Source organism: Lissotriton vulgaris, chromosome 7, assembly GCF_964263255.1.
Source record: "Lissotriton vulgaris chromosome 7, aLisVul1.2, whole genome shotgun sequence".
Lineage (NCBI taxonomy): Eukaryota > Metazoa > Chordata > Amphibia > Caudata > Salamandridae > Lissotriton > Lissotriton vulgaris.
Window position 1 is genome coordinate 631,969,415 of NC_141695.1, and position 25,388 is coordinate 631,994,802.

Here is a 25,388-nt window from a genome sequence, read left to right on the forward strand (position 1 = left end):
CATTCATAAATGTTTTAACAACTGTGTAATCATATATCACGAAAGTTTCCTCTGCTGTAGACTTCCAATACCTCAAACAGTACTTGCACCTCATCCAGTCCTGGTTGTCAAGAACGTCACCAAAACCGAATTCCACACATCAGGTAATCCAACCTGTCTCAATAACAAACCTGAATGGATTCACCCTATGCCAAATCACTCAGATTGATCCAGGACACCAATCTAACACTGAAAGAGTACATCACGAAGAAAGTAAGGGGCATATTAGCAAGAACCTCGTTAAAATTATCGCAGTTTTAGCGGCAGGAAACTGCAGCTAAAACAGCGATAATCGGCTTGCTAATATGCGTTATAAAATTCCAATAGAAGCCCCGGTTAGATGTGCAGGATATCTAACCTGGGCTTCTATTGGAATTCTATAACGCATAATAGCAAGCCCATTATCGCCGTTTTAACGGCAGTTTCCTGCCACTAAAATGGCGATAATTTTAACGAAGTTCTTGCTAATATGTCTCCAAGATTGCCTGTTATCAGCTCTCTCTACTTAAGAAAGTGAATTCAGAACGGATGCTTAAACTTTGAATTCTCCCCAACTGGATGGTATAAAGGCTCTGTTTCGTAGCATCCCAAGCTCCCACACTAGCTCCCGTTAAGGACATTCTACATGCAGCAGTTGCCTCATCAAGGGCCTGAAGAAATTAAACAACATCCCCACCGTGACTTAACTTCACTGGCTCTCCTTACCGACCCATACCACGTTCAGGTGCATGATTTACAAAGCCATCGCAACCAGCTTATCTTTAAGACAAGTTACCATCTATGGTGGCTCTCAGCACACCCTCAGCCAAGTCACCTTCCAAGACTTCTCCATAAACTACCTCAAGGTTGAACTCCTCTCTCGTTCTGCTTCCTCCATTATCAGATGTCAACACATTTCTACATGACTTCAATGCATTTCTGGAAAACCATGTGAAGGTCAGCCCTTGCCAGCTTAAATCTTCAAAAGCAGTTCCTTATCCACTGGCACCTTGCCTAGTCGGCTAACAAGAGTACTACCTCTGGTGGCTCCCGGCACACCACAACCAAGTCACCATCCGACTGGAGGCTAAGTGCAAAAAAAAAAAATAGCTGTCTGTCTATGCACCCAAATTCTCGATAAAACACTCCTGTACCTGTTAGGGCTGCCACAACCCTGCTACAATTTAGTAAACAGCTGAAGACGCACTTCATAACCCCTTAAGTGCTGCCGTCAGCCAACGGTCGTCGCTAGCACTACCTTGCCAGTGCTGCGCACGACCTTTGGCCGACGGGCCAGCATTCGTTCTTCGAACGTTCAGCACTAGGCGCTGAACGTTCGATGCTCTTATGAGGTTAAAAGAACACAGTAAATGTCAATCACTCTTAGAAACCAGCCACAGCTTTTCAATACCATGCTGAGTTTTTGCCTTTCAGCTACATGCATAAAACTGCGCACAATTACATAGTTTTAAGTCCCACACAGGAGCTATTGCGTGACATAGTTTGTTTGAAAGTTTTTGTATTCCCACAAACTTGTGAGTTTATAGGCATTACATACTGCTTTCTACCTCAGGAAATGGGCAGAGATGTACTCCAGCAAAGATAGAGAGTAGATCCCTTTACAGAGAGTGATGGGGAATAGCCTGAACCTTTCTCGGGGTGAGGATAGGAGTCTCTCCTTCCATATTGAGGAAAAATAGAAAAACATGCATTTTCACACTGAGTAATATTACACTATGTTGAACTAAGCAGATGGGAAATAGCAGGCTCTTAAAATAAACAAATAAATAATGACCGCTCAGTAGTATGCCTGAAAAGCTGCGACTGACAGCTTAAAAGCACACTACTTCCACATTTTGCGAGCAGAGGAATCTTGTGAACCGGCACCCATGTGGAAAAGTACGTCTGCGAGGGCAGACTTAGTATGTCCTTTGTGTATCAGGCCCATGGAGCCTTAATAGCCACTTCATGATATTGTTTGAGTAACAACTGGATCTTTTTTCTCGAAACTTGGCTCCTGTAAACACAACCTTCTTAAACTTTGTGATCAGGGTAAGTGTGCATTCCGTTGTAAATATCTTTAAATGTGCAGCCTAAGACTGCATTATCCTGTGCCTTTATACGATTCACTTTTTAGACATTAAATCTTAAAATTACAAAGGACTGCAAACTAGGTCTATGGCATTCTATCTGTTCAACCTTCATCAGTTAAGCAATGCCAAAACACAATGTTGGAACAGCTCAGCGGGTTCTAGAGTACTTCATAATTTACAAATCGCAAGCAACTGCACTTACTGTGTGCTTTACTCTTGCCATTTTCAGCTTTCTTCTCCAGCTCCTGCTTGGCCGCGCGCAGCGCATCGTACTCCCGCCTCCTGCGCTCCTTTTCCTCTGCCTTCTCACGCCGGCGCAGCTCTCGCTCCTGCGCATCCCTCACCCGCTGCTCAGCTTCACGCTTCTTCTCCAGTTCTGGAATGAAATAGTAGACATCAGAATCTACAGTACCACTAAACAACTGTACCACACAAAAGCAGAAATATCACCAGTACTAAATCCTCAGTGACCATAACACTGGGATGTACTGTCATAAAGGGCAAGGCACCAGAACAACTGCATAGCATTGAAAGTATAAACACAGGTGTAGCCAAAGCTTTTCTCCAGCTTTGGGAGCCTTGAATAGTAGGACTTCCCACAACTGTAGGGGTGTGACGGTTAGAAGTTGTGTTGGTTCTGTAATTGGCAGCGATGGCAGAGGGAATGGATGCTGCAAGCTGCCTGTATCCTACTGCTGAGGAGCCTGGCACTTATTCTATAAATTAACCTCTGGTCTACACTCTTCTGGATTCCCCTTCATGCTACATAGGACTCTAAAGCACTTAAATATGCAGCAAAAACATCTTAGGTGCTTGAAATCCATTGGTAATTACATAATTATATTCTAAAGGTGTAAAAGCTCAACAGTTTCACTGATATGCACTGGTTCTCTGGGGGAACACTGCAACAAGTTACTTTCTTTAAGCAATGTTCAGTGCAGGCCACAGCAATCTTAGTAGTTTCAAATTAAGCTTTTGGAGCAAAGGGCGTTGGCACCAAAAGAACAAGGTCCACCCCCACCACGTAGCAATTAACTACGAATTCTTCCTAATGACGTGCAGCTTTCTCTGCTTCAGGCCTCTCCCCAATACCACAAGATCAGGCCTCAGGAAATCAGACCGCACAACAAGAACCCAGTAGTCCCCTTATGCCAGGTCTCCATTCCGGCATTCGTTCCACGGACTGTGAACCCTACACAGCCCAAAAACTAGTCTCCCTTCTGAGTCATAAAACTTTTTGTAGAAAGCAACTTCCAGTGGTTGGCTGAGTAGTAGGTCAAACAGACTACCAACAGCAGATTTAGGCCCAGCTACCTCTTATGGTCAACTTGGGAAACTAGTTTCTCCTATTTGCCAGCAAATCATAGAGAGCAGGAATACAACCAAGAGGTAAGACAAGCACGGTATAATGTTCCTCTTGAGGTACAAATGGACAGTCACAATAACTGAAGTCTTGTGAACTATTCTTTCCGGCCAGATAAGCCTCATAGAGGTCTCTGGGAAACCTAAAAATGGTGTATTGCTCTCTTTACCAAGCATGAACCTTCCCCCACTCCCCCCCGCCCCCCTAATCTGCTGGAACTATATCTGCCCTCCACAAGTACAAGGTGTTCCTCCATGTCTGTGACACCAACAGGCAGGCCTCCTGCAAAGACCCAAGACATAGGGTCTAGAAAACCATTCTTAGTGAACAAAAGGCATATTTACACAATCACAGCAGGGAATGTCTGAATGCTGTGTCCAGCTAACAGCTTGAACTCTGGAACTGGCAGCGCTTTTATCAGGCTGGGCTAATTAGTGTTATCCCAGCCCAGGGGATGCATTCATGTTTGTAATTTCTTTCAGGCTAAAGAAAGTATGTGTTTTATGTATTTCCAAATCAGTGTTTGGGTGTTTCAAGCAAATCTACCGAATATGCAGCAAACATTACGCTAATCACAACCACCTTTCATACATTATGCGATTAGAGTTTAATTTTGCATCTCACATATGGAAGGGGTCAGCGCTCTGACACTCGCACAGACATGTATAGGATTGCGAATATTCAAAATTGCATCTCGCAATTACCAGATGATCACAAATAACTGTAGTGTTGTCTGCACTTCTATAGTTCATTTTTACCATGGTATTAATATTGCACACCTCTTGGAGATAGCCTAGAGTCCTTGTCAGTGCAAGCCTGCAGAGGCGTCATTCGAGGATCAGAGAGGATACAGTGACTGAAACAGGTTTACGAGAGACCACGCCACACAAAAAAAGCCTGGGAAGGTTCAACAAGGGAATTCCCTGTAGCTCCCATGAACGATGCGCTGCCTAGCAGCCTGCCGCTGCCTGGCGACCCAGCGGAGTGCATTGCACTACTTGCACTAATTTTGGAAGGCAGAATATATGCAGTCTAATGAGGCATGAGGGACTAGATGGCTGCATGCTCATTATCCGCACGTCCCACCAATGAAAACAAGTATTGGCAAAGCCAACAGGTTTAATCTGTTGACTTTGCTACTGATTTTTGCCAATGCTTACCCTTATAACCAAAATGAAAATAAAATGGTGATATGTCATTGCTGTAGAGCGCGGATCAAAAACATGTATTTAAAAACGCAATGCGTACGTGTGCATTTGTCATCATACATTTATATATATATATTGCAATGGAGGCCTAGCCTAACTAAATAAATGCTGTCATGCATCACCATGTGTGTACATTTAAAAGATGCCTGACACCCATCTTGGAGCAGGAAATAATAACGTGCAAAAAGGCACCATTTAAAAAAAGGAGAGGGAGAGTCCCGGAAGCTGGCAGAGAATTACAGCTTCCGAGTCTTCCAAAAAGCAACTAAATAAATACTGCAACAGGGAGATGTGGATCGGGTGTCTGGGGAAGTGGACACTGGAGCTAGTTGGTAGAGGTAACAATGAAGTTTGGAAAAAAACACAAGGGCGGGGGTAAGCAGTACATGACAGAGTAAGAAAAAATGAACTCCCATTGAGAGCTTAAAGAAGAAAAAAAAAGTAGTTCCCCGAGTGTGAGCTGTTGAAGGATACAAGTCATTCAATCAAAAGCATGGTAAAGAAACTATAAGCAATGGGCTGACCCAAAGCCCACTGTAAATACTGGCACTGGCCACAATAGGTTCACGTACAGGTCTTTCCTCTCCTCTTGGTTAGTAGTAGAAAGGAAGGCCTGCAGAGGAAGGGGGGGGGGGGAGGGGGTGGTACTGGCACAATGAGGCATTAACTTAATGAACTGACAATTGCATGATAGCCGCGGGCCGTGCAGGTCTCAGCGGTGGGGCCAGATTTTGAAGGACGATGCCGAGGGAAAATAATTCATGTTCCCTCAACATCATCCCTCGAAATCCACCGCCAACCGGACTCACTGCCCCACCGCTGTTACCTGCACGGACAGCGGCTGATAACTAACTACCAATTGGCAAAAGTGAGCTAAATGGAAACTGAAAATTGTGTGCTACCTCGTATCTAGCAATAAAGGGCTACTTGGAAACTGGATCTCATGCGGTATGTGGAAGTTGCCTGTGATGTGTCGAAATTGTCTTTAATGAGACCTAGCTATGATGTGCCTGCTTCTCACAGGCTATTATACATAAAATATCAATGGTGTTCTTACAGGGGTCAAGTGCCTGCTAAGAGGTGCCAATAAAGTGCTTATTGGGAACTGGCTAAAATGTCTGCTTACATGAACAACAGACGATATGAGTATTTGCAACTGGCAATGATGTGGTAACTGAACCAGCAGCTTGGGTAATGGCTTACAATATGCTACTTGGGAACCGTCTATGATCAGAACTAGGAAAGTGTTCTTATTTGTAACTAACATTGCTCTCCGCTAGAAGCATTACCACCCCCCAAACCGCAGGGCTCTGTTTTAACATCCCATACTAATAAAACTTACATCTACTGCCCATCACGCTACCACACCGACCCACAATATGCCTATTGCATGACTAAATCTCAACCTTGCCGCCATCTTTCCTACCAGACTAATACCACCACATCCCAACCTAAAATCCTCTTCAGACTGAACAGCACACCCAGCACGAGATACCAGAACCAGCACCCCCCCATCTTCTCCTCCCCAGCAATACAGTTCTACTACCCATATTTGCTACTAGTTGGGTTTTTCAAGTAACTGACTCACAAATTAAAAAGTCATAGACCCGCGGATGCTGGGGGTCCTATCTCTTTGGGTTTTAAAGACCAAATCAACACGTACATTTATGTTGACCACCGCAAATGTTCTCTTAATATAAAAACTATTTTAGATTCTTTATGTACAAGGGTTTGAAAACTGTTCAATAAAGTGCTATTAGACAGATTTCTTGCCCACAACCTCCAAATTCCACCCTACCTTACAAAGCCACCCTTACAGTTTTTACTGAAACAAATTGACCTTCCCTTGCCACAGAGGAGGGTGACCCAAAAACCCAGACAAAGGCAACATAAATACACATTAACCAGAAACAAAGTACTTCATTGTGGTGGTACTTGTCCTACCTGGTAAGCAACCAATATAATCCCTCAATAAACCCACAGTGGTTTTGATTGGATTTATCCAGTCTATCAAGAAAAGTCTATCCATGACACATGTTTTTCTTCTCTAAAACATACTGACTCAATCTCTCATGGTTGTGCAAGGGTCCTGGAAGTTGATTAACTATTACACTTAGCATAACGATCTATTGTATATTTGATAACTGTATATTCAATGCTCACATAACTATGTTTTATGCACACCAAGGAATGGTCAATATAAATACTCCATTGTACTCGTGTGTGGAATACTAGAGTTCACAGGCTAACGTCCAAAGAGGACATCAGACTAGATACACACGTATATTTTGTCACGTATATTTTGTCACCTAAATATTATAATCTGCATCCAGATTCTCAAGCATTCCAAAAAAGGTCTAAAGCATTTGAAAATGTTTCCCATTACAGAACCTTTTGTGTCTCACTTGTACCACCCACCAGCACAACACTTCTCCACCCACTCACGGCTAGGCTGCCACAGCAACATGTGCATCACTGCACTAATACCACGCCCATCACCCTATATCTGCACTATCCCCCTTGTGTCATCACACGATTACCTCAGAGATAGGCACTGTCTCTTGCTCTTCACCTTGTTTTTTATCCACACGTCCCTCACGCTATTTCCCCTCTGGCCAGGTGTCTTTTCTGCCTCAATAGTAAAAAATGCCAAAAAGCAGAAATGAATGCCACTGCTAACGTAGGTCTTTGTCTGCATTATATCGTACTAGAATTATCCTTGCTCTCGGATCTGAAGAGAAGCCATATGCTCAGCCAAATTTCCTTAAAAGGGATCACCCTGTTTTCTCATCTGTTAATCTGAAGCGGACATTGGGCAGACAGCGGGATGTGCTTGAATGAGATCTTCCACTGTCTCACAAACGTTGGGTTCTTACAGGTGAAACAAATATCTTGGTCTTGCTCCTTTAGCACCTTTCTTTCACAAACAACTGTCATTTTTAAGTGTTTTACACTTTCACAAGCACTAAGTCCTAATTAAGCACATGTCTGACGAAAAAAGATTAAGAACAAGGAGTCGTGGCGTTCCTTGCAAAGTGCCTCTCTGTGCATGGTTCTATTTTTGTGCCATGGCAGGTGCTGTATTTATTTATTGTAGCTATTTATACAGTGCATACTTTCACCTAAAGGCATTTTAGCTCTCTGGCCTATACATAAAGGAAAGTCAAAAATATCAAACAGGTTATAAAAAGGAAAGCTGGGTTTCCAGTGTCAAAGAATGTCCTATATGTAGAAAGAAAGAGGGCTGAAGGACTACATAGTGTTCTTATTATACTGTATAAAACAGTTTATGGCAGTTTATACAACCAAGAAAATCTACACTGCCGGGGGTAACCCTTTTTCTCTTTAACCATCTATCTTTATCTTAAAAATTCCCTACTCGCTAAAACAGAAATGCTATGTATTATGCTGGATGAACACCGTTCCATGTACTATTTATTGATAAATATATTTGTTTAACTTTCCCAGCTCAGAAGAATCCACCAGTTACTTCTGGCTTCCTTCCTACTGTTAGTAATAGCCATGCTTCTGAACTCTAGACTATGTAGTGCCAATGTGAAGTTGTCTGGTTTGTAAAAGGCTGTAACTAACAAGCTTCAAACCACACACAATGCAGATGCTAAGTATGAATCCGCAACTAAGCAACATTTTATATCAATCACTTTTAAATGACTACATCTGGTGTTTAAGCGGAAGCAGACACTTGTTATCTAATACTTGCAGGAAAAACTACTGTTTCCACCTAATATCTGGACATTAAGAACATTGAAATAAAAAAATGTAAACTCAATGGCTTATCGTCTTTCCATTACGGGCAGAAAATGTTTTTTTAGGATTACGAGATGGGAATTACACTCGAATTGAATCTATGAATGTATAAATGTAATTCATTAATATAAACCCGGCTTGGGAGGCTGGGGGTGCTTTTTTGAAGCATCGCACTCAAGCTTTGTAATTAACTTAACTAGGACAATTCTAAAATCTCTTCACTGGCAGCCTGAAAGATAATGCTGTCCGTGCTAAATATCCCCCACAAGATCAGATACACCACACACCAGCAATATCTCTCTATAACAGAGCGACAACCATCTAACAACATGTTTCTTATCCATGATTGAAATGTTGTGCATTAAAAGGCCAAACCTTTCAGACAGACAACCCAGACTTGGAATAGAGAGAGACCTGGCAGGCAGGCGCATTGTGATTTGGTCGCATCAGCTTTGAAACTTAAGTTATGGATATCTATGATGCTTTCTCAGCTACGCCCTTTTACAGTACGACAATTTCTCCCCTTGGGGACGAAACTAGGAGGAACCACTCTAGTTTTTTCGCCACTATTCCCCCTGATGTAGAGGCCAAATCTGGCTCACCAACAGACCCCTGTCCACCTGAAGTCCTATAAAAGATTGTGGAGGTAGTAAATCCCAAACAGACTCTTATTTTAAATACCATGTTCAGCTCGGGCACCTTCCCATCTATATGGAAAGATTGCTCCATTCTCCCTCTGGTGATGAAACCTAATTTAGATGTGGCTAATCCAGCTAACTATCGTCCTATTGCCAGTCTACCCCTTCTGGCTTAAATAGTCGAAAAGATAATGAATAAGCCATTATCTTGTTTCATCCAAGACAATGAATTGCTCGACCACTCTCAGTATGGATTCAGACAGGAGCATAGTACCGAAACTAGCCTTATCAATGCTACTGAGGAGATCAGAGCAGTGATGGACAGAGGGGGGACAGCCGCCCTGATCCTCCTCGGTTTATCAGCTGCATTTGATACGGTGGATCACAGCTTATTACAGAAGTGGCTGGATTCGGTGGGGGTACAGGGAATGGCACTGACTTAACTAGCCTCCTTTCTGAAGGAAAGGAGACTAACAGTCACTATGGGCAGTTTTCAATCGAACCATACGTTTTGCCCTGTGCAGTCCCTCTGGGATCTCTCCCTGAGTCCGACTCTTTTTAATATTTATGTTACGGAACTTGCCTCCTTGATTCGAAAATGTGGCTTTTCTTTGACTCCTGAGGGACTCCACAGGGCAAAACGTATGGTTCGATTGAAAACTGCCCAAAGTGACTGTTAGTCTCCGTTCCTTCAGACCGAGATAGTAGTGGCAGCATATCGGAAACCAGCCTTGCCTGCCCTGAAATTTCAGAATTGCATAACAGAGGTAAACAAATGGATGGGAACACATTGTCTGAAGCTAAATTCAGATAAGACCGAAGTTATCATCTTCAGTAATCTGCAACCTAGATGGGACAATCTCTGGTGGCCAACTGAGATGGGGGAAGCGCCCAAACCGGTAAAAAAGACCAAATATTTAGGAGTGTGGATTGACACTAAATTAGCACTATCACATCAGACTAATGCTATTGTCTCCGCTTCCCATTTTATGATTAAAAAGTTGAAGAAAATCCTGCCTAACATTCCGATAGATTCAAGAAAGTTGGTGGTCACTACACTGGTACAGTCTAAACTGGACTACTGCAATGGTCTCCATCTTGGTATGGAAAAGAAATACCAAAAACAAACCTCAGACAATCCAAAACACTGCAGCTCGTCTACTGGGCAACTTTTCCAAGGATGACTCCATGTCTGAGGAGATCCGTAGACTCCATTGGCTCCCGGTGGGTCAGCGAATCAAGTTCAAAGCCCTCTGCCTAGCCTATAAGGCATTAAACAACACAGAACCTTTTGCTCTTAGACTTTTTGACTGGTAACAACCAACCAGACAGCTGCGATCCACAGGCGCAAGATTGATGAAAGTTCCAAAAATATGAACCACAGGCCAGGGAGGCCTAAGACTATCTTCAGGCACCGCAAAACTGTAGAATACACTGCAGATCGAGCTCAGGGGGCCACCTTCCCTCCTTACTTTTAGAAAGAAATTAAAAACATGATTATTCCAGAATTGATCCCCAGGTGATGAATACTGCATCCATAGCGCCAAGACACCTTTGGGTATTGGCGCGCTCTACAAGTCTCACTAACATAACATAACAAAGACCAGAGAGCTTAAGAAAGCACGTCCTTTCCCAGGTTTTGCTGATGCTAGCCTTCCTCATTCGAGACGGAAGTAACTGAAGGCCGGAGTGGCGTAGCGCCTTATAAATCTCCAATTCAAGGTGATGAGCCAGAAACAAATAGTTACAAAAGAGAAAGAAGCACGCTACAGTATTAGCAATGACTTCCTCTGAAGGGAGCTCCCCAGTGAAGTGTTGCATCAGTGGTTACCTCTCTCTGCAAGCAGCCGGCGCTGACGCTCTCGATCCTGCTCAGACTGGATTGCTCTCATGTACTGAAGAACCTGCAAGGAAAATGACAAGGGATGAGGAAGATATGCCAGCATGGCAATGGGTGCTGTGTAAGAATCACATGTGCGATAAGAGACCGGACAAAACAGAGAGAAATAAATAAGGAACAATACTGACAGATGTAGGACACTCAACCGTACGAGAATGCACACTGATAAAGACAAGGGCACGAGACAAAGCGAGACTAGAGTGAGCTTCAACAGGAACCTCAAGATCTGCCACGAGAACACGAGCAAACCTGTTAGAAGACAGGAGGTAGCATGAGCTAGAGATAAAAACATATTGCAGGAGTCTGCAGAAAGTAAAGGAGCAGGACATTAAATATAGCAAACAGCCAAAGTCAGATCAGCAGGAACAAAATAAGTCTGACCGAGAAAGAATGGGGGAGGTGGAGGGGGAGGAGGCATCCTGATAAATGCCAAACAGTGAAAGACAACATGCAAGCCTAAACATGAGCAAGAAATACGTGAAAAAGATCAAGCCATGAGTGAGCCCGACACAGGGTGGACCTTCGGTAATGAGTAACATTAGCACTTTTAAACAACAGTAAGGGGATACACAGCAATTTACAAACCCTCTATATAGACATGTTAAGAAGTGCAAGATATGAGGAACATGGGGTGAACACCTCCCCTCACCATCACCCTCCACCCAACCCCCTACCCAACCCTAAGATGACCACACTCCCACATACCGCAGTAGCACACTGTTTGCACTGCTTCTCATCAAGACAGTCTCCAGCTATTTTGGCCAAAGTTGGATCCAATGGATTGTCCTTCAGGTCCAGCCACTTCAGGCTCTGCAGAGAGAAAAGCAGACGTTTAACACAGCCCTATAGGAACACTACTATACTCATATCCTCTGTTCCTTTTCATCCGATATCAAAGGTGATCAATTTCGATGATAGACGGGACATGTATAGAGATCACAGCATAAATTGTAGGCTTGGGTGCTATGAGGGCCCCACGCAGTGCAGTGCAGTGCAAAAGGTGGGCCCGCAATTAGCACGCCAAGTAACATTGTGCGTTGTCACAACATTGCTGGAGGCCAAAGTCCTAACCATGGAAATAAACTTCAGCCCCAATTCCAGATTATCCCAGTGGAAAAGGGAAATGGAGGTATGTAAAAAAGCCTCAGCTTCGACAGATTCAACCAGTATCTTCCCAACGGAAAGGTTCAAAGTGATGCTGCTGCCTGAAATCCCTTCTCTACCTGCAGTTAAGAGATTGAGACTGAGGTGTACCTTATGTACACTAACTCCTAGTCACTCTAATAGCAGGCACCATTGAACTTCCTTCCCTTTGCTGCAGGTGAGGTACACAACGAGTATTCTTATGCTGCCCTTGCTCCACATTCGACCCTCTTAGTTCTGAGAATGTTTATTGTAGCAGTTGATGACAAGACAAGGTAGCACGGGATGCACGATTGCCTGTAATTCAGCCATTGTCAGATGATTCTGGCCAGATCACCAGAAGCACTAGTCAGTCTCATGAGTAATGTTAGGGCAACCCTATATTACCTGGAAATGTCAAGGCGGCAAGCAAAATAATCTTTTACTGTTTCACTGAGAACTGGGTTTGTTGATGCTCTGGTTTAGGAGACACTAAGGAGATGCTTCCCCACATATTCTGGTTGGTAAGTCTATCTCTGGTAGTTTCCGAGTGCCTGTGATCACAATAACACTGGTGGATATGATAATCTTGTGTAGATGAGAAAAACTCATCCCTCTAAAAAAAATGTAAAAGACCCATGATTCTCATAACAAGTAAATTAACAAATCAATCATGAAATTGTGTATAACACCTGGGGAACGTTTTGTCTTTGTACCAGCATAAGAGGACGTTTCACAACTTCTAGATACACTTGGGATACATATGCAGTCCCCCTCCTTCCTGAAGCACACTATAACCATAAAAAGGGAGTTGAATACCAGTTCTCATGAGCAGCTTTCACCTTTCCTTTTTAATTGGAATCTTTGGAATGATAACTATACAACATACGTCTCCCTCAAACAAACTTTCAAGTGCATCTTTGGGAGCAGAAAATTGGAATTTCTTTAAGCCCACCCACTACTGGTATGTGTACGTGTTTGGACGCATAGGTGGAAACTGAAGGTATGCCATCCAGAAAGGAAGGATGGTGTAAGCAGAATTATTCTAATCTGGATGAGTCCAAGGGAGTCGCAAACACTTTTAGCCTAGAGTCAGGCTTGATCATCACACTATCCTTCCAAGGAAACTTCACATTATCCTGAAAAGTTAATTTCCTTTCCTTCACTATACAATCAGGTCATAAACAAGCACTGGCGTTGCCAATAGGTCTCGCAGTAGGAAAGTTGGAGCTATTGGTTTTGTAAATGACATTTTATATTTATGTTGTGTGATTTACAATGCTAATACTTTTAACTTTAGCATATGTGACACTTTTAGTATTTGTAATGTCACATGTTTTGTATTGCCTTTACTTAGATGTATTGATATTACAATTAACATTGGCTTTTATTTTTTTTAAATAATACTTAAATAAAATTGATTGTAATTTTTTAATGGCAATAGCTTAAACTTTTGTAAATAACTGTTGTGAAGATTATGTTCAGTGACTAAAATCCAAGAACAGAAGTGAAATATTAACATTTTTTGTGGCATTTGCAATAAGGCTTCAAACATTGAGAGAACATATTTGAACCAGTGATGCTGTGGTAGTGCCGAGTGATGCTGTGGTGCCCCTGAGTGATGCTGTGGTGCCCCTGAGTGATGCTGTGGTGGTGCTGAGTGATGCTGTGGTGCCCCTGAGTGATGCTGTGGTGCCCCTGAGTGATGCTGTGGTGGAGCGATAGATAGATAGAGGGCGATAGATAGACAGAGTGAGGGCGATAGATAGACAGAGTGAGGGCGATAGATAGACAGAGTGAGGGCGATAGATAGACAGAGTGAGGGCGATAGATAGACAGAGTGAGGGCGATAGATAGACAGAGTGAGGGCGATAGATAGACAGAGTGAGGGCGATAGATAGACAGAGTGAGGGCGATAGATAGACAGAGTGAGGGCGATAGATAGACAGTGAGGGCGATAGATAGACAGTGAGGGCGATAGATAGAGTGAGGGCGATAGATGGAGTGAGGGCGATAGATGGAGTGAGGGCGATAGATTGATAGAGAGTGAGGGAGATAGAGTGAGGGCAATAGATAGATAGAGTGAGGGGAATGGATAGAGTGAGGGCGACAGATGTGTATGTTTGTGTGTGTGCGATTGTGTGTGGTTGTGTGTAGTTGTTTGAGTGGTTGTATGTGTGGGTGGTTGTATGTGTGGGTGGTTGTATGTGTGAGTGGTTGTATGTGTGGGTGGTTGTATGTGTGAGTGGTTGTATGTGTGGGTGGTTGTATGTGTGGGTGGTTGTATGTGTGGGTGGTTGTATGTGTGGGTGGTTGTATGCGTGGGTGGTTGTATGTGTGGGTGGTTGTATGTGTGGGTGGTTGTATGTGTGGGTGGTTGTATGTGTGGGTGGTTGTATGTGTGAGTGGTTGTATGTGTGAGTGGTTGTATGTGTGAGTGGTTGTATGTGTGAGTGGTTGTATGTGTGAGTGGTTGTATGTGTGAGTGGTTGTATGTGTGAGTGCTTGTATGTGTGAGTGCTTGTATGTGTGAGTGCTTGTATGTGTGAGTGGTTGTATGTGTGAGTGGTTGTATGTGTGAGTGGTTGTATGTGTGAGTGGTTGTATGTGTGAGTGGTTGTATGCGTGTATGGTGGTGGGGTTGTGTAGTGCATCCGTTTTCGCTCCGACTAATTTCTTACAGGGAAATAGTGGCACTCGCAAGTCAATATATGCACTCACAATATTTATTAAATGTTAGTAATATTAAGCGTTTTATATTAATTTAAAATAATGTCACATTTGTATTAAAGGGTTAATTTAGGGTTTTCATTTTTTTTAAAATAAGTAATCATTTTTGAAAATCTAAAAGATTTAATTTTTACATTTATTGTCACTTTTTTAACACTAAAAACAATTTTATAGAAATGTAATTTAAAAGTCAAAATCGTGTAATGTATTTATTATCATTTCGTACAGGGTGTTATAGTAAGTTCCTGTCCCCACTATCTTATCTGGGAATGAGTTGGGGCACCAGTGAGTTTCCATGTGTGGAGCTCGACTTACTCCCACAGCCTGAACCGCAATACATTTTACACCAAAACATATGTAGTGGAGACCTCCTACAGGGGTGGGGGAGGCCTCTGTTTGTAAGTTAATGAAACGCATTTTGTATTAACACGACACCACTGCTTTAAGGAATGCGAAATGCAGTTTGTTTATCAGGTCCATGGGATCACTGGTACATCATATGGATCCTGCCAAACACACAGGCGTGTTCACCAGTGACTACAGCCGCTAACACACACATTCTCGCACTAGAGACTCTCAGGCCTTTAGTGCACCAACACGCACACCCAAAAGCGCATGCGCTGCTCTGCGTGTACACTTGCTCTTAGGGGCGGCGGGAGGTTGAGACGAGCGGTGAGACCCTCAGGCGGAAGAAGCATTTGGTCAGAAGCGCCCTTCACCCCCCAAGAATATCAGACACAGAGAGCCCAGACGCATTGAGCAATACTGGAAACACCTTACAGTGAAGAAGCCGCAGTCAATTGCCCACCCCCGTGCTGACGCACAGATTTATTTCTCCAGTCCTCAAAGTGAGGTCACAACTGTTCGCAGGAAGCTGGTTGACGTGGCAGTGCCTGGGCGGAGACGGAGGCCACAGTCAGGCTTCCCCCGTGATGGGCTTTTTAACTAAAAGTTCCTGGTGTCCAAAGTAGTTCCAGGACGGCTGAATACTGTTCAGATTTAAAAGATATCCACAGAATACTTTTTTTAAATGTACATTTACTAGACGGTGGTTGATCTTGGACTAGCAAATTAAATAAAAGGTGCACAACATAATTTTTTTTATAGAAACAAGCATCCTATTAGCAAATTGCAGCTGTCCGGACCATCAGAATAAGTTACTAAAAACTGGGGGCTGGAGGAACGGGAGGGGAAGAGTTGAGCTTGTGAAGTCCGGTGGGAGGAAGCTATGGAGGTGGAGTAGTTCTAAAAAGACAAAAAAAAGCCAAGCAGGATGAGGGGTGAAGGAAGCATCGGGCAAGCTGGATGGAAAGCAACTACCTTTAGGGGGTGGGGGACAACATGTGAAGGTGGAAGCAGCACATCGGGGAGAGATCACGAAAAGCCATGCCCTCCCATAGAGTGCTAGACAGCAAAATAAAACATAAAAAATCGTAGTTCCCTGAATATAAGCAGCTGAAGGATACAAGCCACCCAATCAAAAGAAACTATGATCTAAGAGCAGGACAAGAAAAGATTAGGAAAACCACAGAAGGAGATAGCACGAGACTGACAAGAAAGGCAAAGCAACGGACTGATCCAAAAGTTACTCTACCTACGCAGTCCACAGCGAACACTTGAGGCAGTCTACTGGCAATGCCTAAAAACAGTGAATATAAGCAGCTGAAGGATACAAGCCACCTAATCAAAAGAAACTATGATCTAAGAGCAGGACAAGAAAAGAGGAGGAGAAGTAAAGGCTGTGTTTGCGGGGAGAGAGAGGGGAGGTGCTGATGTGGGAGGAGTGCTGCTACGGCCTGGGGGAAGCTGGCTGGGGAGGGGGAGGAGAAATGAAAGTAAAGGCTGTGTTTGCGGGGAGAGAAAGAGGGGAGGTGCTGGTGTGGGAGGAGTGCTGCTACGGCCTGGGGGAAGCTGACTGGGGAGGGGGAGGAGAAATGCAAGCTTATGGCCCAAAAGCGCGTGTCTGTGGCCAAGTGAACTTAATGAAAACCGCAGCAAAAAGCCAGTGGTTTCACGAGGATTTTGAGCACTTGAATTCTCGCTCCCTCAATGCGCTTGCGCGCATTGTAGGCCACGAGACCTAAAAAGTGTGGGTGGGGCGAGAGACGAGGCGCAACAGACAAGTGGGAAAGCGAGAGGCCTGGTAGCAGCGTGCAGCTGCCAGGTCCTCACACATTCAATTTACAAACAAAGAAAGGTACAAAATAGAAAATAAATAGGTGGAGAGCAACCTACCCTTTGGGGGCAAGTATGAGGCGGTGGTGAGACACCTGGATATAAAGGAAAGCTATACTCTCCCAATGGCCTGCTATAAAAAAGTAAAGTATTTCAGGTGTGGAAGGATACAACTCATCCAATCAAAAGGATGGTAAAGAAGCTATGCTTGAAGAGTAAGGGACCGACATAGCTAAAAAAGCCATTGAAGCACGTGCAAGGGGTCGATCCAAATTTCCCTCATTTAATTGTATTTTCAAAAAATGTCTTTAACAAAAGTTTGGCTGTCTGTGGGTGAAACCTAAATAGCGTGCCAAGAAAAGTGCATGGTTGACTAAAATGGATAACTTGTTATTTTCCAAGCGCTCTGAAAGGCTGTGCATTACCTTCAGATGGGAGAAGCTGACCGGAAGGACACTCAGTCTGTTGTTCAGTAAGTCGAGATGCTGCAGATTGATCAAGCGGCCAAATTCGGAAGGCAGCTGTAGGAGCTGGTTCTTACTCAGATCGAGCCTCACTATGTGTGTCAGTGCACAGAACTCCGACTGCAATAGAAAGACATTTACAACAGTTAGTACACCAGCAATCCTAACTTTCAGCTTCAGAAATGTTCTTATATTCTGCGTCCTAATGTACTCAGTTGTCGCATATACCATTTTGTGTTCCACCATCTCCTCCATAATAAGCCAGGATGACCTTATCCATTTAAGAGGTTATCGGACACTGCGCCACAGCCTTATAATGGAAGCCAAAGACTGTGTGCTCACCCACATGTCTGCTTGTGCTACTTTTTTCAATCAATTTCTACGTGGTTGGATGGGTGCCTATTTTCCACAAGCACAAATGCAAACACAGACCGTGTGCTTTTCAGTCTTCATTCACAATTTTTAATCAGGAAGCTTTGTAATCTACATCACTTATAAAGCTCCATTTAATAATAAAAGAACTTTGGCTACAAACATTGGTTGTTCTGTGGGGCTCATAGACACATGCATCGGTATACATACTTTCAGATTCGGTGCACTTCTTTCAAACAAGGGAACCAGGGCAAAAGTCTCCTCTGCTAGAAACCATATCTAGTCCCAAAGGATTTTCAGAATGTTTTATTCATTCTCAAAGAAAGAAAATACTCTTTACAATATTACTATACATCGACTACTTTTTCAAGTTGATGGGTCAAGATATATGTGCAACTCTTATAATATTGATCTTAAGCTGTTTTAAAAGGCTTTCCTTTTTTAAAATGATGTACTGGACGGATCTTGTGATGAGTTGACTTACCTGAGTCAATGTTTTTACTTCATTTGCACTTTTTGAGATGTGTTTTAATGAACCTACAAAAATATTTATTCATTTGAAGTAAATATTCTTTTTCAGCACCAGATTATATGTTCTAACCAGACACAGAAAGGTCCACTCTGCATCTAACATGCATCAATGGTGACTTCAATACTCTTAGTCCATCGGTTATTTTCTGTTATCAACCAGCAGGGTAATCATGACACTCAGTGCCTGGACCAGAAAATACCCGCAAAGCTCTTTTAATACAGAGCTTTGTGTGCCAGTAATAGCTATGTGTGCATATATCATGTGTGGTGCATACCCCGTCTCAATGCATGCAAGCACCATTGCCAGTGCCCTTCAATTTGAAAAAGGAGACAAATGGTGTGTGATTTCAGAAAATGGCAGAGCCTACAGACAAAAAGTAATTGAGTACCCATGAAGGTAACATTTATCTGCTTTTACGTCCTAGCTCATTCCCATTCCACAGCAAATGACAATGAAAAGGCAAGGAAAGTTAAGACAAATCGCTGTATCTCTCCGTAGGGAAGCCAGTAGCGCCGAATGTTGGCAGAATGCAGGTGGGGGTAGCCATTTGTATATCTCCCATAGGCACATGCCTGAAGGGAGCATGCCCAGACACCAGATGAAGAAGGGGCTCCAGCAGAGAGTGGCAATGGGTGATTCATGATGTTATCCATCTAGAAACAGTGGCCTTAGCAGTTGCTTGGAAATACCGAGACTGGAAACAGAAGGACTTTGCTTTAGACAATCACAGAACAGTGCCTGGAGAGAAAAAGTTAATCCAACTAATTTTTGAAAAGTGGTTTTAATATTCTCAATAATCTTGGCGTAAGAAAGGACAATACAAGTTTAACAATATCTATAAAAAGGCATTGATACACGAGATGCTAACTCCATAACGCCATATTCTAATATTCCTGTACTCATTCACGGAATGATACAACTTTGTTGGAAACTTATTTTTACAAAACCCTGAAGTAGCCATTGCGTATAAATGGCTCAAACTTTATCGCCGGAGTGGTTAACATTGATACTCTATAAGATAAGACAGAGAGTATAATCTTTATCATCAGACGATTCGTCTATGTAAAAGTGATCGTATTTGAATAAATCAAAGTTGTCCTGAAGAAGGTGATGTTAATTTGATTGTTTCACCGAAACGCCGTATCAACAGATATATTCAGTTGGGCATATCAGGCTCAAAGGAATATATTTTAACGTAATAATAGTTTTCAATTCTTTTCCCTTTTTTATACATGAGAACCTTGTGAAATTATGAATGTGTTTTAAAGAGAGTAGGATATTTGATGTATTAGGTAAACTATGAATTTGTAACTTGTGTATAAATTGTTTACATAAAGTACTTCTTAAGGATTGGATTATTTACCTTTATACATTTTGTGACTTGCAATGTACTCAATTGTTTTTATGATGTGCAAAGTGGAATTAGAAAAATAAAAAAAGATTTTAGATCATCCCTTTATTTGGTTAAAGGGCTTTTTAGGCTTCATGAATGAGAACGTTGTTTTAAATATGCTTATTCTCAATTGATTAGATTTATTAGTTTTAAAGCCTTACATCTTTATGTTTTTTGGCCTTGGATTATTAAATGGGTTCCATTCCTATCAGTTTGAAAGAAAAAATCTAGATTTTGAAAAGGGAAACTTTTGTTGTTGTGAATCTTAGCAGTCGCTCATTCAGAATCATCGTCTCAAAGGTCACAAATAGTTAGTCTGGAAAACACAGAGTCTGATCCAATCAAGACAGGTAAACAAGCGTACACACTCTGATTGTAATTAGACACTTTATAAAAAAGTTGCTATTCGGTACTTTACTTTCTACCATTCTATGGAATTCGGACAGGGGATTTTGATTAGCTGGACCGGGATTCTGAGACTTACAGGTTAGCCATCTGAATTTAGAAGTATTTAGTTAGTTTCATCTACTGAGGTCCTTGGTCTGCCCTCCGCTGTTGACAGAGCAGAGTGTGTTTATCTTAGGACACTTCAAGAGCCATTCTGCCGAGTTAGCATTCCACTTTTCCAAACGGTTCTGGGCATCTGCAGGCCTGTGGACATGGATATAAAGGTGCAGTGTTGTGATTGGCTTAGGGGAGGGGAGGGGAGAGAAGAACGATTGATGCATGGACTGCAGGCCTTAATCCCATTGGATGTTCTATATTTTATTATTCTCTGTACCTTCCCTCGCAAGACGGATTTACACAATAAATTGTTGACATATCGTAACACTGAAGTAGGGGTCTGGATGAAAAATGTATATTTAAAGAATGCATTGTATAATTGATGGTGTTGTCCAATTGTAATTCATATATTATTGTTGACCAAAGAGTTTAAATGTATCCCGCCAGAGTTACTGTTGGTCTCTTTTCTGAACTCGCCTGGGTGGACAGTTGATTGCTTAGAATGATTTATTTTATAGAGAGGACTTAATCGGCCTCCAACTAGTTGTGAAATATTACAAGAACAGATCCGTCTGAACCATTATTTTCTGTACTATATATTTTACCCAGGTTCTGGGGATTACAGGATTACTCCATAAACTGTTACTGATCCTGTTCCACCAAGGAAACCTCTGTTGAACCCTCGGGGTAACCAACATTAGATTCTCCAATTCACTTGAGAACATGGACTCCCCAACCATTCATGGAATGGTTGCATGTGCAACCTTGCATTGGGCACCAACTGGCCCCACTGCCAAAGACGGTGCTGTCATGTAAAGAGAAGCCATCTTCAGAAATGCCTTCAATGTTACTATGTGCATAAACTTTTGCCATTGTCCCCACAACATTCCCAGGTGGTAATGGTTGGAGATGCGATTCTGAAACCCAGCTTGAGCAGCCATTAAATAGTTGGCTTTGGTTCAGTCTGGAACTACTGAAAAGTCTTCACCAATTAGTAATCTAGATATGCACGTACCTGGATAGAACGGCGTTGTAAGTAAGCCACTACCACACTCAGACAGCAGGTAAAAACTCGGGGAACAGCATTTATCTCAAAAGGTAAAACTTCCAAATGAAAACGTTTGCCACCTAAAATATACCTCAAATACTGTTGATGTGGGGGAGGCACTGGTGTCTGGAAATAAGCATCTTTCTATTCACGGTATTGGGCGCAAGGCTACCCGGAGCAGGTTTCCCAGCACTGAGAGTGCCTGAGCACTGAAAGTTTAAGCAAACAGATGGGCTTTAAGTTGTTTTCTGAAGCTCAGTAGATCGTCGTTTTGTCTGGGGCTTAGCCGTAATGTCCTTTAAATTGAGATACCCCTGTTGTACCAGAGGAATTGTTTGTTGTAGGGCAGTCATCAGATGTATATACTCAACGAACATGAATAGTGGTTCAGAGTGTGCAGCAGCCATAGGATGGTGCACAGCATTCCATCGTTCTTTGAGAGGAGGTTGCACCCCCCCCCCCCCCACCACACACACATTCTGACAGCAGGACTTCGTCTATGGTTTACTTTTGCTCATCAACTACGCAACCTTTTGTATAAGACTTTGTGAATGAGCCGTGTTGGTTTTTTTTCCCGCTTAAATGATTACAAAATTGCATGTCTTACATTTTGATGCAGTACTTGGTTCTACTAGCTGTGAGTACCTACCAATCCAATTAAAGTTCCTCCCACTGGTGATGAAACAAACTCACTCTCCCCCATAAAGGTGTTAGGTGGTCAGGGGGGGAAGGGTTAATAAGCCACTGCCTGGAGTCTGAGGAAACTCTACGTTGAGGCATAATAACGGAGTGTTGCTTCAGAAGGTACCAGTGGAATATTGGCAAGGCGGCTGTCATAGCTGATAGCTCACAAAGGCTGAAGGCCCCAACAGGGCGGCCTAGGACCTGCTGCGTGGTGTATCTTGTAATAAAGCGTACATCAATTTTGCTACCTCACTGTTTTCTCTAAAAGAATTCTAGCATTTCAGCGAGAGAAACATTTGGCAACAAAATGAACGTTTAGCAAACGCACCTGGACCTTCCGAAGGAAACCCTAGGCTATGTATGCATGCTTACGCAAAAAATTTACATTTATGCCTGGACTCGGAGCCACACACATCGAAGGTGCAACTTATAGCAGCATATGAAATAGCGTTTCCCTCGTATACAATTTCTTGACGTCTCTTATGCTGTTATGGGAGATGTCGAAGCCGCTCTTCTCTCTATTCCCACTGGAGCCTCTCATATCTGCTCGATAGTGCCTCAAATTGGCCATATGAGAATCCATGACAGCCCCCAAGGCCGCCATATGTCCTGCTGCACCCAACACTTGCCCGTAAATGTTTTGAAGTGGTCTGCACAAGGCCCTGGTGTTCAAGTATGCTTCTGGGCAGTATGGTAAACCATAACGTCAGGATGGACATGGTCAGGGCGGTACATTAGACCTTGTGGTGCTGCCTCCAGTTTCCTTTCATAAACAGATGTACTTTCCAATGGGGGAATGTACATCTGCGTTTCGCAGTTTTGAATACAGTCTGAAAAAGGGGCAAAAGCGGTTTGTTTTACTCTGTTAGAGACAAAGTCTCAAAGAGAAAAGCATCCTTGTCCTCAGTCCGCACTGTGCCTCTGCATTGCATCTTGGTTTTGTACACAAGGGCATGGTAAGCCCCACTTGGAGGGACGCTGAATATGATGTGCAGCTTCATCCTCAGGGGAGGCTAGTTTTACTCCTCAAGCAGAAGACACTTCTGGGAATTCCGGATTAGTCTCCTCTCCCTCCTGTACCGAGACTCTACTACTTCCTGGGAAACTCTCTGCATTAAGACAATGGCAGCAGATCTGCACAAGCCTGTAGCTTGTACCTCTGAGGTATTCTGTGTTTTCTTTGTAACAGGAAAATTCTTTAGTTCTATGGAAATTGTTAGTTGGCATTTGTTAAGCGCATTGTCACCTACAGGTCTCTAAGCGCTGCCAGAGAGATCTTACCTAACCAAGAGAGTGGGTTATATCCACGCTTCTGCAAACAGGACAGTTTTTAATATTTTTCCTGAATGGAAGGAGGTTGTGTTCCTTCCGCAGACTCTCTGGTAAGTTGTTCCAGATAGACGGGATCAAGGATGAAAATGCTCTGCCGCCTTTTGTGGACAGGTTAAACCTAGGGCAAGCCAAAAGGCTAGCATCCGTGGACCGTAGTGCCCTACTAGGGATGTATTTGACGAGGCGGTCCTTGATGTAAATAGGATCACGGCCATAAAGGGATTTATGAGCAATACAGAGGCCCTTGAATTTTGCTCTCTGTTTAACAGGAAGCCAATGCAACAGTTTAAGAAGGGGCGATGCATGTGCACGCCTAGGGGCTTTGAAGATAAGCCTTGCGGCATCATTCAATACCACCTGGAGTCTTGACATAAGATTCTCCGGGAGACCAACGTATAGGGGGCGTTGCCATAGTCGATGCGAGCTAATATCAAGGCAGAGACTGCGGTTCGTAATGTGTTAAATATAAATAGCCTTTATCCTCTCAGGCGCTGCGACAGCTAAGAGTGGAGGCTGCGTAATTTACTCCTCATTATATTTTTTTAAAAATGCTTCAATGCAATTGTATAGCGTAAAGATTGTCTGAAGTGGTTTAAAGCTATTTGGAATAAGTGCAGTAGTAAGGGCCGCTACCTCCTGTTCACTCTTGTATGACACTCACTCAGTCTCCCCAGCACGCCCTTTACACTACCTTGTCACACACCAGTCTGCCCTCCCACCCATATCCCTGGCTCTCACCACAGCACCCCTTCTAGCACAGTCCCTACCGGTACCTTCAGGCTAACCGAACTCCTGACACCCTGGCAGTGCACACCGGAAACTGTGCGCTCATTAACATGCAGCAGTTTACTTAACAATTCCAAAACACTAAAGTCTCCATTCCTACTGCCCCCACTTTACAATACCCATGGAGTTTGAGCATGGCTGGAAAGCTCATCCCTCCACTGTGCACTAATGCATATTTACCCACACTGCATCACTACCTTATTTGAAAAAAACTCATAATTAGGGCATCGCCCGTTTAATTAGCACGTGTGAACTCTGCTCTGTGTGGAATCATCTTCCTACAGAGGGTTACAACTATCACAGTCAACAGACTGCATAACAACACAATCAAAATAGGCATAATTATGTGTTCTGCTGCTCCAATCACCATTATTTAATCATTATCTCTCGGTGGCTTACAAACATCAGCTCGCTGCTTTACTTTACGGTCGCCTTCTCTACCTTTCGTTGTTCTGTGCTGCCACCTACAGGCCACAAAGCGCTCCAGTGGTCCAGGCGACAGTCGACTGCAGCTTCAGGAGCACTCTTGCATAGTACTTCGTAATTGTATTTTATATAGCAAGTCCTACCCCTGAAGAGGCGTCGAAGCGCTTTTCGGTGAGCAGCACGCTACTCCGAAACCCAAAAGGATTAGTGGTGGATTCGTACAGGGAACTCTGAGTATAGTATTGGAAAAGCAAAGCAACTTCACTATTTTATCGTTCAAAATTTAAAATTATTCTAACATTTTTTTGTTTCAAATTCTACTGTTAAGCTTTGGTTTTACGATTTAAACCAATATCATCTACGAGTGGTAAAGAGCTGCTCACCAATCAACCTGCATGCCAAGATTGACAACAGCGAAAAGGGGAGACGGGCATCTGTACAGATAAAATAACCAGGTTTTAAATATGGGTTTAAAACGCCCCACAGACTGGAGGAGTCTGACATTCCCGGCCCCGGGGGCGAGGACAGAAGAAAAGGGCAGGGTATCCTTAGTGCTCTATACACTCCGAGTGCAAGTCGGATGCTAGGGTGGGAACGCGTTCTGCAGCCACTGAAGGCCACATTAGAAACACACTTCTTGAGCAGGCAGCAGATTTTGAATATAATCACAAGAACCAGGAAGCAGCATGCGTCCCACAGATACATAATCTTTTTTGCAAGCTCACACACCCCTCCCAGCAGTATTCTGTGCCAACTAGACCCTACAAAGGGGGGTTGATGGGAACCCTGTGTCTAAGACACTGTATTAAGTCTCGAAATGTTAGTACTGCAG

General features: G+C 43.2%; 1 protein-coding gene across 3 annotated transcripts in view; it reads right to left on the bottom strand.

Annotated features, from left to right (window-relative positions):
• Positions 1–25,388, bottom strand: part of LRRC59 (leucine rich repeat containing 59) — a 149,765-nt gene that overhangs the window by 4,423 nt on the left and 119,954 nt on the right. For all 3 annotated transcript variants that reach the window (XM_086930819.1, XM_086930820.1, XM_086930822.1), the window contains exons 4-7: positions 17,441–17,599; positions 11,694–11,798; positions 10,920–10,992; positions 2,314–2,487 (exon numbers count right to left, since the gene is read on the bottom strand). In XM_086930819.1, the coding sequence (XP_086786945.1) occupies positions 2,314–2,487; positions 10,920–10,992; positions 11,694–11,798; positions 17,441–17,599 (511 nt within the window). The remainder of the gene's footprint in view (positions 1–2,313; positions 2,488–10,919; positions 10,993–11,693; positions 11,799–17,440; positions 17,600–25,388) is intronic.